This window comes from Neovison vison, chromosome 12 (genome assembly GCF_020171115.1).
Source record: "Neovison vison isolate M4711 chromosome 12, ASM_NN_V1, whole genome shotgun sequence".
In the NCBI taxonomy this organism is placed as follows: Eukaryota; Metazoa; Chordata; class Mammalia; order Carnivora; family Mustelidae; genus Neogale; species Neogale vison.
This window is the reverse complement of record NC_058102.1, coordinates 4,452,584-4,468,293: the sequence shown is the minus strand read 5'-3', so window position 1 is coordinate 4,468,293 and position 15,710 is coordinate 4,452,584. Positions and strand designations below refer to the sequence as shown.

Here is a 15,710-nt window from a genome sequence, read left to right as displayed (position 1 = left end):
AACCCTGTGAAGGATGGATTCCTTTCATTCCATCCTGCCCTGGTTTCTTCCAATCCCACTTACTGAAAATTCCATCATTCCACTTTTTGCTGGTTGAAGGAGCCGTTTTAATCATATGCTGAATTATCTTGAGTCTCTGTGGTGTCTTTCCATGCCTCTCTCCCGTTCCTAGCTGTGCGGGAGTGACAGCAACACCTTTGGTCCCCAGGCGTCATGGGGTTCTGGCAGAATTCGAACCCCTTCCCTGTTCTTCCTGTTCAGCGTTTCCTTGGGTCTTCTTGCGAAACTCAGAAACCATGAAGGACACCGAGTTGTGTCTACTAGGATGATGTGAAAATGATAATACATTAACTCGGGTCAGGACGATAACTTTCGCACATAAAATTTTCCTTTCCGGAACCACGGTGCGCCTCTCCGTTCTTCTTCTGCCTCCGGGGCTTTCAAATGTACCCTCCAGTGGCTGTCCACTGTTGTTAGTGTGTTGATTTTTTAAAAAATATTTTTAGTTATTCATTTGAGAGAAAGAGAGAGAGAGTGAGAGCAGGGGGGAGGTATAGAAGGAGGGGAGAAGCAGACTCAACGCTGAGCAGGGAGCCTGATGTAGGGCTGGGTCCCAGGACCCCGAGATCACGACCTGAGCTGAAGGCAGAGGCTCAACCCACTGAGCCACCCAGGCGCCCCTAGAGGTTTTTTTTTTTTTTTTTCTTTTCTTAAGAAAGGGAGAGAGAGAGATACCTCTAGAGAGAGGGGCAGAGGGAGAGGGAGAGAGAATTTCAAGGAGTTCCCTGCTGAGCGCAGAGCCCAATGTGGGGTTCGATCTCTCGACCTCAAGATCATGACCTGACCGGAAATCAAGAGTCTGGGCACTCAACCAACCGAGTCCCCCAGATGCCCCAATCCCAGGTATTTTATCTTGTTGCCGCTACCACAAGGAGGGGCGCCTGTGAGGCTTCTAACACGCTGCTCTGCGTGTCTGTGACAATTATCGTTGGTTTGCATTAATATTAACCCTGCTGTGCCCGATTCTGTTGGGAGTAGTTTTGTTTTTGTTTTTTAATTGATTCTCTTGGGTTTTCTACATCATTTCAAATAGTGACTGCCCGCTGTTCCTTTGTTTTCTTTCTTTCTTTTTTTTTTTCACTTCTGTGCTGTTCAAAACAGTTCTACTCCTCCATCTGTCTGCTTTCTGTGATCTTCTCTGAGTCACTGAAACCCTCAGCCACTACAGAGAAGCCCAGCCGAGAGCTCACGCGGCCTCCCACCTTCTCCCGTGCCGTCCACGCGGGGTTACAGGGGAGGCCTTTGGACGTTGCTGGAAGAACGTAGGATCTACACTCGGAGTTTCAGCTCCACTCGGGTCCCCCAGACACGGTGGTGCCCGGCGTGCTTCCTGCCTCTTGGGGAGGGTGGGGAGCCAGGCCCACAGAGCAGCATCTCCTGAGTTCATGGGCAGATTTAAACCCTGGCATGCCCAGCCTTTCAGCTGGAAGGACAGCTGGGCTGGACATAAAGGCTCTCCTTTCTTTCTTCAGGATGGGGTAGGTATTGCTCTACCGTATTCTGGGCTTGAATGCTGCCGACATTCTTCCCTGCAGAGTGACATGATCGCTTTTGCCCGGATGCCTTCCGGATGCTTCTGTGCTGGGTGACGGGGCAGTGTGGACCCTTGGCGCATGTGTTCGTTTTCCCTGGTGCCCAGTACCCGGGACAGAGCCCGTTGACACGTACATAGTCTTTCATCTTTGATTTCAGTCAACTTTTCTCAAATAAGGTTAAAAAAATCGGGACGCACCACCAAGCCATAGAAAGGGGGGCCCGTAAGCTCCTGGCAGGTGCGCACTCACATGAATGCAAGACTAACAAAATCATTAACGCGGCCACAGGGCAGATTCTGGGCTCCGGCAGATTCAGCCGATGGCAGTCCGGGCTGCGGTTCGGGGCCACCTGGCTTCAGTGCAGTTTCTGGGCTCCGGGGCTGACCACACGGTGGCAGAGACTCTAGGGGAGCCCCCCCAGTACCGGTGCCTGCCTCGCTGACCCCACCAGGAAAGACTGGACTGAGCAAACACCAGCAATGTGGAGACCATGCTCCCCACGCCCACCACCCCATCCTCCACAGGAGGTCACTTGAGTCCACACTGGCTGGAGGACAGGAAATGGGAGAAAACTGCCTCCATGGAGAGAGCCAAACCCACGTCACCCACCCACGTGGTGGGAAGTGCCACTTTATCTCCTCAGCTCCGTAATTCTGGGCTCTGGCTCAGAAGCCTCCACTTATACGTCAGCTGGGTCCTCTTGGCTTAACTTCGTAGGGATCACTCTTGACTATTTAAAAACTCCTTCTTCCTTTTCTATTGTGTGTACTTTGCTCACTCACTTCTGCCTCCTCCGTCCCTCACTGTGTCTTCTGCCGTGTCCAGGGCCCCCTGAGCTTATCCACTCAGATTTATTTCCGCGCATAATTCCAGCTCACGCTTCATTCTCTCTGGTACGGTGACCACTCAGCCTTCTCCTCCCCCGAACTAAGCCTTGTAACTTCTTTATTAGTGGTGATTCTTTTCTGTTCTCTTTCTTTGAATACATAGTAAGGTGTTGATTTTTTTTTTTTTTTAATCTAGTGAGTATCCTTTATCTTATGGTAAAAATGCTCTCTTTCCCCTATTTTTTCCTTTGAATGGCTTTGCAATGATGCTTTGCCCCATGCCTCCTTTTGTTAAAGGTCACTGAAGGAGGTGACTGTTCCTGGATCGGCTCTGCGCAGGGGATGGTGGGAAACAACTTAAAAGCTCCTTCAAGTGAACTGACTTCATTCCATTTATATTTATAAATTATTGCTTCTCTGTATCTCTGTGCTGTGTCTGTGGTGGTGTATTCTTTTGCTTATTTGTTTTTTTTTTTTTTTTTTTTTTGTAGGGTGGGTAGAACAGAAGAACAGGGGAAAGAGAAAATCTTAAGCAGGCTCCATGACCAGTGCACAGCCTGATGAGGGACTCGATCTCACAACCCTGAGATCATGACCTGAGCTGAAATCAAGAGCTGGACGCTGAACCGACTGAGCCTCCCAGGTGCCCCCAAAGCACCCATTAACCCTGTTCACTCTGTCTGGTACCTTTTTAAATTTCAACAAATTACGTTTTTCATTCTCAGATTTTTCAAACCATTTTTATATTCACCCGATCTTACTTTGTTTTTCATGGTATTTTTTTGCTTCATTATTCCTTACTGAATTCAAGTGCATGCTATTCCTTTCTGAGAAAAATTTGCGTGAGTACCCTACGCGTGCTTCCGTGTCAGGCGTTGCTAGAGTACGCCACAAATCAACTTCCTCCGGAATGAACTCCGGTTCCAGACGCGGACTGTGCCTGCCATCCTTGGCAGGGGTTGCTGCCCAGATTCCAGAATTTTGTCCACAGGGTCATTTTGGGTACAACTCCTTTTCCTCTTCCTTCTGCATTTCTGTCTTCTCTGCCTCCTGCTCTCCCATCCCTTTGGGCAGGACTGCCATCCCCCCTGGCCTTGCCTTCCTCCCCAGGGGCAGCTGTGGCCTCCGGCTCAGGTTGGCTCCTTTCTTTCTTTGAAAGCTTTTGGGAACCTCTGGCCTGGTCACTTTCACCCGAGCCCGGGGGCCTGGCTTCGGTCCTGCTCACTGCTTGTGTTTCTGGGGAACAGCCATAAACAGCTGTCTTTCTGTGGTCTCTTCCTGTCGCCAGCCAGACCCCGAGACCTGCCCTTGAATCCACCCTTGAATCCACTTGTACTCGATAACCTCTCTTCTTCCCCAAGCTCTTCTTTTGGGATTACCTCTTAACTCAGGCAAATATGACCTGAAACTGCCCCTTGGTGGGATGGCCACTGCCCTGGACCATCTGAACCAAACCTTGGCCCACGCCTGCCCAGATGGGCCACGGAACGACAGTGCTCCATGAGAGAACCCAAATGATTACAGAGCTAACTAACATCTCTGCTCACGGAGGAGCCCCAGCCGCATGTACATAACATACAATGTACATACAGATGTGTTCCTTCAACATGTGTGCGTGACCTCATGCTCGCCTCTACAAAGGATGACAAGGCTTCCCCATCTAAATATTCATCCTAACCCTAAACAAAAGGTACCCATTCACCCTGTCTTAGGGAGTCACTGCATGGAAAGTGACTCCCTGTGACCTCCTTATTGGCTGCAAATAAAGTTGACTTTGTGCGATCACTCCGCCTGGCGTAGCTAATTTGCCAAGAAGTGAACTCACATTGCTTTGGTTACATTCTAACATTTTATCTGCTGTTGCTGTGTGTGCAGCAGAGTGCTACATCAGGATCCTGAGCCCTCCTTGATGGGTTTCAAGAAGGGGAGGGTGACTCGGTTATTTCTGAGTTTTAGGAAAATCTTTCTAGCTGTCTGGAGAATACATGGGGGGCGACCCCATCCGGGGGCAGGCACAGGGACTGTGCTAACAGGGATGACGTGGAGGGAAGGAGCATGTGTGTGCACACCTTTTGCCCCGGGAGGTGGCTGGGCCCTTGTTCTGGCTGTTCCCCTGCAAGGCACATGCTGGTCTGAGGGCGGGCCACAGTCTCAGTCGGATGTTGCCTGAGGCCAGGATAATGGGTGGCACAGAAAAGGCCACAGTTCTGTCCTAAAGGCCATGGACCTTGAAACAGGGAAGAGTGGGCAGAGCCTTGGAGTTGTCCTGGGTGCTGGTAAACTTGAGGCTCCTTTCCACCACCAGGCTGGCCTGCCACGGGCTTGCTCACGCAGCCCCGGGAACCACCGACTGTCACCAGCTACCTCAGGGGTCCAAAGGGCTCATCTGAGGAAGTTTCTGGGGCAGCTGCCGCTCCGGCCTCAAGGGCTCCTGACTTGGGTTCTTCATGAACAGGTTTCAAAGATGCCACCAAGCCCCGCGTCAGCACCACACAATGCTCCCAGACCTCTTTAAAAAGAAAGTTTAATAAGGATTTTTACGCCAGGACATGTTGTAATTACAAGTTCTATGTAAGTCATTACATGTATTTACACTAATTATGTTGTTAAATGTAATTATGCTAATTGTATAAACGCACCATAGCTGGATTCCATGTACTTTGGGAGAGCGCAGAGGATCCACCCAGAAAACCTACGACGGTGCAGTGGGCACGAGGCAGCCCCGCGGGAGGACGGAGGGGTGCGTGGGGGAGCGTTGGGCTGTGAGCCGGCCCGGGGCTCACCGTGCAGATGGCAGGTGCTCCCACGGCACCAAGGGATGGAACCGAGTGCCTCTGGAGATCAACGGGGCTGGGGCTGCAGACCAAACTTTGTTGCATCTCAGCCTCAGCGAGTGGTGGGCTCTGACTCCCTGTAGGCTTTTTGGACACTCTCCCGCTCCAAGACATTCTGTGGTTCCCCAGTGCCCAGGGTCTAAAGTTCCACCTTGGCAGCCTGCATGCGGGTCCTGCAGGATGAGGCTCTGGCGCCCCTCAAGCCTGTGCTCAGAATTTCTCATGCGTTCGTGCTGCCGGGCTCCCAGTAGACCAGCTGACTCCCCTGAGCCTGCCAAGGGCCTTCCCACCTTCCATGTGACTGCCCGGGGAGCGCCCTCTGCACCATACACCGTCCCCCACACCTCTGCCCCCCTCTGTTGAAGCCCCACCTACTCCCTGGGCCCTGCCGATCCCAGCCCTCCTCTGCAAAGCCTTCGCCGGTCCTCCTGGCTGCAAACACGCTCTCCCCGTCTTCCTGCCCCTCCTCCCCCAGCTCTGGATTTGCGATTCTCTGACGACACTTGAGTTTTTTTAGTCAAAGTTGAAGTCCTAGTGGTCATACCAGGAGCAGCGAGGTCCCCTAGGGCCAGAACCCCATCCGCCCCATCTCGGCATCCCGACCCTCAGCATGGAACCTGGCACCCAGACAACCCTAAGACGTGTCTGATGAATGATGAAGGGTTGAAAGACTGACTTCTTCCGATACCGACAGCATACTGATAAAAAGAATCCTTAGGAGCTCTAGGAGCCCCGTGGGGCCTCTTCTGCCCACTGAGGAGAGGTGGTCAGGGAAGGCTGCCTAGAGAAGGGGACATGTGAAGTGAATCTTACAGGATGAATGGGAATTGGGTAGGGAGAGAAGGGGGGGGCAGGTGAGGCCAAATGCATGGGAAAAGGCCCAAAGCATTGACTGTGACCCAGGAGGGCAGAGAACACAAGGGGAACACAAGAGGGGTCACCTGCTAGGACCAGAAGTTACCAAAGAGCTACTGGCCTCTATACCCCCACAGAGCAGGGGCTTCTGTGCTAACCATGGATTAGGACAGCACCACGAGGGCCCACGTATCCCTCCTCCCTCCGGGGGTAGGTGGGGAGATGGCACCAATGCACAATTTCTGGAAAGTTCTACAGGTACTTCCAGGAGTCAGCTGCCTCTCCCGCGCCAGCCCCGGCTGCAACTGACTTGTAAAGCATCTGCGGTCTCGCTCTGCCTGCCCTCAGATGCTCAAGAGCGGCCACAGGCAGGAAAAGAGGCAGCGTCACGGCAGTGCCACGTGGTGCCAAGAGCCCTGCCTCCTGCCGGAGGAGACCCTGAGCCATGGAGCCTCCCGGCTGTGTCCTGCACTGTTGTCCCCGCCTCCCACAGCGACGCCCGGAGCCCAGCCACCCTACCTCGGGGTTCTCCTGGCTCGGGGGCCGGTCCTCCTCCTTCTTTTTGGTCGCCGGAGCTCCCTGAGATGGCGCCTCCGTGGGCGGCCGCGGCTCTGCCGTGCTCTCGGGCTGCGTCTGCACCTGAGGCTGGATGATGATGACCTGGAAGGCGGGGCAGGGGCGCGGGGTGAGGGGGGCAGCCGCAGAGGGAGAGGGGAGCCGGGAGGGCCGGAGCGGTGCGGGGCGGGGCCTCGGAAGGCAGGATTACAGAGCAGCGAGGCAGCCTGCACCAAGTCCTCCCGTCCAGTGGGCGCCTGCACCCGGGGTGGGCGCCTCCGGACAGCCCTTCACACGGCGAGGAGGGTCTGCCCGAGAATGAGCCTGGTTGCCCGAGGGCACTGGGTTCAGTCCTGTGCTACCGCGTCACAGCTGTGTGACCTCAGGGCGGTCACTTTGCCTCTCTGAGCCTCACCTTCCTCGCAGTCCCCCCTCCAGGGCGGTGGTGAAGATGCAGGAAGCAAAGACTCAGGGGAGCTTGGTTTCTTCATCCCCAGCTCAAGTGCAGTGAAACTGAGGCCAAGAGGGCTCAGCTTTGCCACCTGAGGTCATCAGGGGTCTGTCCGAGTACACTGCCCGGTCTGTCCCCTCCCCAGCCTGCCGTGTGCCCGAGGCTTTCAAACATGGCCTGGGGGGGTAGGGGTGGGGAAGGGGGAGGTGGACTCCAGATCCTGCTCAGCACGGCCCAGAGTGGCCCTACGTTGTCAGCTGTCCTCGGGGGTCACGGCCATCGTTTGGTTTGAGGGAAGGGTCTGAGGCTGAGAACCTGAAAACAGCTCACACAGCCCAGCCGCTCCCTGCGGCAGACGCCCCTCCATCGGGGGCTCGACGACTTTGTTCATCTTTTAGACGGGAAACTGGGGAGGAACCATAATCTCTCATGGATCCAGGGGAAGGAATTCACCAGAAACAGTCAACCGGGGTCGCACCCAAGCCAAGAATAACCTAACCTTGTATTTTTTTCCCCTAAGAATGTGACCATCTTGTGAATTTGAGGCTTCTAAACAGGAAGGAAAAATGGCACCCGGTTTCCTGCTCATGTATGGGAGACTCTTTGTTCTCCTTTTTGTCACAGTTTTAAATCCTTAGAATTCTCTGGATGGAAAAAAAAATGCCCCTCTTTATATTCATAGGAAGAAAACCATTAAGATCCCCAGTAGAAAATGGCAAAAAATATTCTCAAACATGTCACACAGAAGGAGACAGAATTCTTGAAAAGTATGGGGAAGACATCCAAGCTTCCTAATAACCCAAGGAATTCAACTTTGAACAGCGAGCATCTGTTTGCACCAATTAAATAAGCAAAATGTGTCTAAAATGACAGCACTGAATGCTGGTGAGCTTGCAGTGTAAAGGGCACATGCGTCCCACAACAGGCACCCCACAGACCCCTGCCCCCGGGGACCAGGCTTCCCATCCTGGGATGACTGAGAACCCCCAGGGCTCCCGTCCACAGGTGGGAGGACCCAGAAGCCTAGTGCGACCAGACACACACCGTGTGCCGTAAAATCTGGGCCCTCGGAAGTGGAGCACCAGCTTTCAGGCTGGGAATTAGGAGGGACGCTGGCCCCAGACAAGAGGGGGTGCAGCCTGGCAGGCCCCAAACTGGGCACAGAGGAAAGGAGGCTAGGAGAGGTGGTACCTTTCTCGCAGCCCCACAGCCCCGAAGGCCTGACCTTATAACCTCCACGGAGCTCAGAGGGGGACAGGGAGAGGACCTCAGTCTCCTTTTAAATCTCGGCAAGAAATCACGGACTTTCCATTCCGGCCCTGGGCTTCCCCCAAAGTCCTCGGCTACCTGACCACACCAGCCAGAGGCCCCGCACCTGCACAGGCATCGTCCGGCCACCCTTCCTACTGTTAATTCAGGATCCCGAAGAGGAAAGTCATTCCCTCACGGACCAGTCCTCCGTTTTCCCCCGGTGCTCACCGTCCAGCCGTGCGTTCCCTCAGCGACACACTCGCCTGCATCGTGTCACACACGTGCCGACCCGTCCCCTCCCCTCCCGCTCACACCGACCCCCCCCGACCGCCGGGTCGCCCGCTCCCTCCGTCACTCCTCCGCAGCCCAGTCCCGCCAGCGCGGACACCCTCAGGGACCGCCCACTCACACCCCATTCATTCGAGGGGCTCCTGGGTCCTTCCGCCAACCACGCACTCGCTCTGCTCGGGCAGCCGCCTCCCGCGTGAGCCGGCGCACACCCACCTTCTTGTCGGCGCTGATGAGGAGGGGCTGGACCTTGACGCTGTCGCTGACCACAGACACCGCGGTGCTGGGGGCGATGGCGGCGGCATTGCTGGGGGCGGTGGAGATGATGGCGTAAGCCACCCCGGCACTGCTCAGGGGAGAGGCGACGGCGGCAGGCTCAGCGAGGGCCTGGGGCTGGCTGCCGGGCGCTGGCACATGGCTCACGGTGTTGTTGGCGGTGGGGAGGGCTGGGCTGGGGTTCTTGATACTGACCACGGTGGCCTTCTGGAACGTTGGGGGCTGCTTGGGTGGCCGGTCCCGGCCTGGGGTGACGGGGAGGCTGTCTGGAATCAGAGTCTTTGGCCTAACCTGGGGAGAGAGGGACAGGTGCACGGTCACAGACACACAAGCAGGCAGAGGGGGCGGCCCTGAACAGACCCGGCACTCGGGACAGATGCCCCCTCCCCGGGCACTGACATGGCCAGGCTCAGAGACTTCCCATGTTAGAGGGGAGGGGACAGCAGCGGAGAGGCCCTGGGGCTCAACTCTGGGCCGGAGCACGTTCAGCTCAACTCAGACAAGACGGTGAAGAACAGGGGAGGGGGGATGGGAAAGGTGCCCGTGGACAGGTCAGGGGCCCTCTGACTCCAGCGGCAAAGCAGCGAGCTCCCTCTGACGCCAGAAGCCCAGAGCCATGTTGCTGGGGTGGTGACCAGGAGAGGCCATGGGGGCTCCTGGCCCCACTGGGTGGGCTCCTTGGTCTGGGCGGGGTATGCAGTGAGTTAAAGCCGGTGCAGGAGGCTAGGACATGGTTAGGCCAGGGCTCCGGACGGCTCGATCTGGGCCGATCCCCCCTCCAGCGCCCGTGGTGTCGGGCACGCACCTCCTCGGTGCGCCGGGGGGTTGGGGGGGAACACACAAAGTGTTGTGTGCGTCCCAGCATTCCTGTGACCAGAAACGAGGCTCACGCCGACCCCGTGAGATCTGCGCCAGGGCCACCTCCTTGGCGACGAGCAGGCCGAAGAGGACTTGCCCTGTCTTGCCTCCTGTGAGCCCCGCTGTGACCGTACTGCCAAGCTGCCATGCGGCCGATTCTACAGATGAGCAAATGGAGCCCTGGAGAGGAAGTGACTTAGCCCCGGAGAAAAATGATGCCCCAGACGTCACTGTTGGGGTAGTGGGACGCACACTCAGGACTCCCACAGGCCTGCCTCGTGTCCACAAGGGCTGGCGGTGTCGGTCACACCCATCACCCTCACCCATCACCAGTGACCCCGTGGAGGGAGGGGTCAGGGTGGCTCCCTCGGGGCTCTCTGACTTGGCATAGGTCATGTCAGGTGCCCTGGGCCCCTCAGCAAGCCGGCATCCTATCTGCCTGCTCCTCTCCAGGGTCCGCTGCAGAGCCGGCCTCGATGCAAGGGTCCCTCCCTTCCCCTTCCAGGTGGGGTCTCCACTACAAGGGCCTCCCACCATCAGGGGACCCGCCAAGTCGTATAATCCTGTCCTGCTCTGTCCTTGGTCCGTGGGGTCAGGATCAGAGCCTGACACCAACACCAATACTGAACGTGGGAACCTTGGACGGCCGCCAACTTGGGGACAGCTGTGCTCTGACTCTGCAGGGGACAGGTGGGGACAGATGGGGAGAGGGCTGGTTAAGGAGAATCACCTGCTGTGAGGTCAAGGGAGGCAGTACTCTGCTGTCGGTCTCTCCTACCCCAGTCACTCTGGGTTCAACACCACGTGACCCCAACTCTGTACGTCAGGGAGCCGTCCCAGGCTGCAGGGGCTGGGCTCCAAGCACGGGGGCCTCCAACCCAGAGAAAACCTATTCAGGGGACCCCAGAGCTTGTGACTTTCAGCTGGTGCCACTTGGAGACAAGCTGGGTGCAGACCCAGGCCAGGCCTCCTCCCATGGGGGCCCCTGGGGGGCCTTCCCTGCCCTCCATGCTCTCTTCCTTCTCTGGGCCTGGTGGGAGTCAGCACAGGTGGGTTCCTGGGAAAGGCTGCCCCTCGGACAAGAGCTGCCATGCATCATCCCTGAGCGTGGGGCGTCTGTCAGGAACTGTCCTCACCTCCAAGCCCCCAGTGTATAGAGTACACAGCACGCGCTCAACAAGACATCGCCAGCAGGCGTGGTCTCACGGCACTGGGCCACCTGATTCAGCTTCATGGCCACCAAGGAGGCCCCTGCACCAGCCCCTCTGCAGGAGGGGAGACTCAGCCCAGGAAGGTTAAGAGGCCAGGAGACTCGTCTGAAGCGTGGAGCCCGGTCAAGGATGCCGTGGACGGGACCCAGGGCGCCTGGCTCAGCATCTCGCTGCCTCCCCAGATGAACCATCTTGTGCAGGGTTTCCTGCACTGTCTAAACCTGACTCCGACCCAGGGTTCAGAATCTCTATTACCTCGTGACCCCTTCCAGAAATAAGCTCGCCAAACCCCACTGAAGGTGCGTCTTGATATTTTCTGTCGTACTCTAGTCTGCCTTTGTTTATTCCATTAAAGAAAAAAAAAAAAATCCTGGGTCCTGACCCACTGAAATGATTTTGCAATTCCTCATGATAAAAACCGGATCTCACTGGAACATGTCTCCTCCTCTGACGGGCAGACGAGTCAGGACGGTGAAGGGACACGCCCAAGCAGGTCCTTGCCCAGCGCAGTGGCCACCTCAAACCTCAGTGCTTGGGGGCTGGGGACAGACGACAGATCCCCCCCGGGGCCCTCCCACGAGCTGCTTACCTGAGGTAGCACCGCGGCTCCTTGCCCGGCCAGCCTCTGCAAGGAGCTGACCTGAGGACCTGTGACAGGCACTGCAGTGATGGCTCCCAAAGCCTGGAAGACAGGAGGGGGCGCTGAGCCGGGACCGGGGACGCTGCGCTAGGCCACCGGGGCTACCTGGCAGGTGCATGACTCCCGCCACCTGGCTGTATGGGGGACAGCACCCCGGAGGCATAAACCGGGCTACATCAGGAGTTCACAACCACAGAAGTATGTTTTTGTCACACAGGACATTCTGGAAGCCAAAGACACAGGATGGCACTGTCCCAAAGACACTTGGCCCTTGGCTTCCTTTTTTACAAGTAAGGTTTTTTTATATCGATACCCGTCTACTAAAAAACGAACGAAAATTAACGTTAATCCATACCTTGCTCCATTATTTTTAAAAAACAACAAAATGGAACAGAGACCTAAAGGTAGAGCCTAGAAAACTAGAAGAATGACAAAACTAGAAAAAAGACACAGAAGAAAAATCCGTGGGACTCTAGGTTAGGCAGAGAGCCTTAGCTGTGACCCCAATACCCAGACCATAGAAGACAAATCAACGACCTGGATGACAGGAGAATTTAGGAGCTCCTGAAGCTTATGTGTGAACAGAGTGCAAAGCCCCAGACGGGGAACACACACTTGCGAGTCACGTGTCTGACAGGGACTGGCACCTGGTCTGCACAGAAGAGCTCTCAAAACACCATCATCCAGGGGCGCCTGGGGGGCTCAGTCTTTAAGCGTCTGCCTTCAGCTTAGGTCATGATCCCGGGGCCCTGGGATTGAGCTCAGCAGGAAGCCCGCTTCCCTCTCTCCCTCTGCCCCTCCCTCCAGCTTGTGCTTCCTCCCCACACCTCAAACGAATGCCTTAAAAACAAAAACACAGTCATCAAAGAACAACCCAATTAAAACAACGAACACGAGATTTGAGCAGACCCTTCGCGAGGCAAGACGCGCACACGGCAAATGAGCACACGACAAGGCGCCAACAGCGTGAGGTATTAGGGAAATGCGAGTTAAAACCAGGGCCAGGGCCCACGACCACCTCCTCGCCTCCTGATGGCCGCATTTGGAAAGACGGCCCGAATCAGGAGTTGGCGACCACGTACGGCAGCTCGTCCACGGCCCTTGGGAACATAAAATGGTACAAGAACACGGCAGAACAGCTCGGCCATTTCTCAGAAAATTCAACATACGTATACTGCTATGGGCTGAATGTTTGTATTTCCCTCCCAAAAATTCTTGTGCTGAAATTCTGAGGCTCCTGGGGGTGATGGATGTGGACAAGGAGCCTTGAGAGGGGATGGGTCATGGAGGCTTGCTTCCCGCCCCCACCCCCTCTGGGCAGCGGGGAGATGGATCAAGGAGGGGCTTAAGCCAGGAGGGTGGAGTCTTATGAACGGAAGGGGATCAATGTCTTGTAAAAACAAGGCTCCAGGGGGACCAGAAGTCCCTGGCCCCAAGGGACGCAGTGAGAAGTCTGCCATCGCGAAGAGGGCCCTTGCCCGAGCACAGACCCGGAGCGTCCACGGGGGACGTGCCGCAGCAGACCAGCCCGGGAATGCTGGCGGCAGCTCCGCCCGCAGCGGCCCGGCACGGGAACGGGCCCACAGCCCGACAGCCAGTGCCACCTGCAGAGGAATGTCACTTGGAGACCCAAAGGAAGGAGCTGCCGATGCCCCAGCCGCAGGGAGGAACCTCGGAACGATCCGGTGGGAGGGAGGGAGCAAGGCACGAAATTTTTAAGAAAAGGAGGACAGGCTACAGGGTGCCATTTCTGTACCATTCCGGAAGCGGCAAACGGATCTCCAGGACCCGGGAGACGGGTCGGGGCTAAGTGGAGGTGGGGGGATGGGAGGAACAGATGACGGAAGACACTGGGCACCTGTTCACCATCTTGATCCTGGTGCCAGTTTCGTCCGTCCCCGGAGGACACGGCGGAGCCGCCACGAACCACGGGGCAGCTTCTCCGATTGTGGGACGGCGCCTCCCGCCTCTTGGATTTGCCACCTGCCCCACGGGGGCTCACGTCCTTCAAGCCCGCTGCCCGCCTCGCTGCGCGGGGCCAAACCCCCACGGATCACTGGGAATCCGCTGCGGACATTCGTCGGAAGAGAGCTTTACGTGCAAGGCGGAGAGCACTGAAGCAGACGTGGTCCCCCCGCGAGGACGCCTCCATCTCGCGGTCCGACGCCCACATTTTTAAAGATTCTGCTCCACCTTCCGCAAGGGGGCGAATGTAGAAGGTTCTGCCGCCCCCAGCGCAGGCCTGCGGGTGAACCGGCATCACTGTCGGATCCCTGGGCCGACCCAGGCGTGCCCGGGTGGAGGCAGGCACAGAGTCCCGTCTGATTCCCGAGCTTCCAGAGCCTTCTGCCAACCTGGGCACCACAGGCTGAGAGGAAGCCGGCCTGTCCCCTCTCACAGGCTCTGCATCAGAGTCCCACACGGGGTGCTAGATGTCACCAGGGAACGATGCTGTATGGTCCCCGGGGAGCAAGGGACGCCTGCATAGATGGGGAGTGGACAGAAGATCCTGGGTGACAGAACTAGGCAAACACACGTCCATCACCGACAGAAACCGAAGAACAGGCGCCCATCGACTTTCCCTGGGAATTCTGCTGGCTTGAATGCCCCCCAAACAAGTCCCCCAGATGCCGCCTGCCTCTGAGGGGTGGGGAAGCCCTTGCAGATGAGAGCTGAGCGCCGCCGTGTGTCTGTTCTGGGGGTGTCCCTGTGCACAGCCCTTCGTTGCTCTGGGTGTCCACTCTGGTGCACGTGTCTCTGTTCTGGGCACTCTTCCGGCTCTCTGCCCACGTGCCCTGGGCTCCAAGCCCTTCATTCCCGGTCGGCACTTAGCTCTCTACCATGCTGGGGATCTTCATCCGCGCGCGCCTTAGGAATTTACCATCAGGGAGCAGAAGGACGGGGACCCGGAGAGACTCGGGTGGACGGAAGCTGCTGGATGGAGGCAGAGGCCCGAGGTCGGGATGGGTAGGGGCGGGGAGGGAAGGACAAGGGGAGCTTTGCTGACCTCATTCTCCACACTCAGTTACCGAGAGACACAATAAGCCGTGGACGCCTGGGGGCCACCCACAGAACAAACGGCCTTCACCTGCGGACCCCACCGTACCCCAGCCTGATGGCAGCAGGCATGCTGCTGCCGGGGCCGAGCTGGGGTGCCTGACCTAGCCACGGCATGTTGGGGTCCCTCTGTGCCAGGGCATCGGGAGGGGCCCTGAAGACAGGACGGCTCCCGGGTCGAAGCCCGAAGTCCCGGGCTTTTAGGAGGAGTCTGCTAACCAGCGGGGCTGCCGAGCCGGCTCCCTCCACTTCCCGCTTCCGGGAACGGTGCGTTTCGTCCGGGAACACCGGCGTCACCTGCTGCTCCCCCCACCCCCGAGGCAGGCTTCAGGCCCTCTCCCGGCCCATCTACTCGCTTCTCTCTGAGGTCGGGCCCCGGACCGCGGTCTTCCACGTCTTTACAAAGCTTTAATTAACGAGCTGAAAGGACATTTTATCCGGCAGGGGCTGACCTTTCTGCTCCGCGTCTGAATTTATCGATACCAGCAGAAACAATCATCTCGGCGGCTCCTTCACGAGCTTCACGCAGTTTACAGCCACACTTGCGTCAAGATAAACGAGCTCCCGACCACTACACTTACCGCTCTAAGCATCTTAATAGGAGAAAAAAGGGCCATAAAAGTCAAAGATAACTTCAAATTTTTCCTGCGTCGGTGGAGTCCCTGGGCCAGCCTCGGAGAAGCTCCGACGCGGCCAGACAGGTATCGGGGGTCACCGCTGCCTGTCCGCGTGCTGGGGACAGGCCGGATCTGACACCAACAGCACGTGGCCCCCAGGATCTCTGTGGTCCCGGGAACTGAGTGGTGGGCCCGGCCTTGCAACGGCTGCTCCTGTCCCAGCCCCAGACCTGATGGATCAGAACCGGCTTGTACCTCATCCCCGCGGGGATGGCAGCTTCTGGTAGGCCCAGAGCAGGTTCTGGCCCAAGAGGGAGCGCGGTGAAGGTGTGGGAGGTCTGATGACAGACCTGGGAGCGTGGTGAAGGTGTGGGAGGTCGGTCATCAGACAGGGA

General features: G+C 57.2%; 1 protein-coding gene across 1 annotated transcript in view; it reads right to left on the bottom strand.

The window, feature by feature from the left end:
• PHF21B (PHD finger protein 21B) overlaps window positions 1-15,710 on the bottom strand; it is an 81,930-nt gene that overhangs the window by 11,923 nt on the left and 54,297 nt on the right. Inside the window, exons 3-5 of the mRNA XM_044228142.1 lie at window positions 11,591-11,683; window positions 8,873-9,223; window positions 6,631-6,771 (exon numbers count right to left, since the gene is read on the bottom strand). Of these exons, the coding sequence (XP_044084077.1) occupies window positions 6,631-6,771; window positions 8,873-9,223; window positions 11,591-11,683 (585 nt within the window). The remainder of the gene's footprint in view (window positions 1-6,630; window positions 6,772-8,872; window positions 9,224-11,590; window positions 11,684-15,710) is intronic.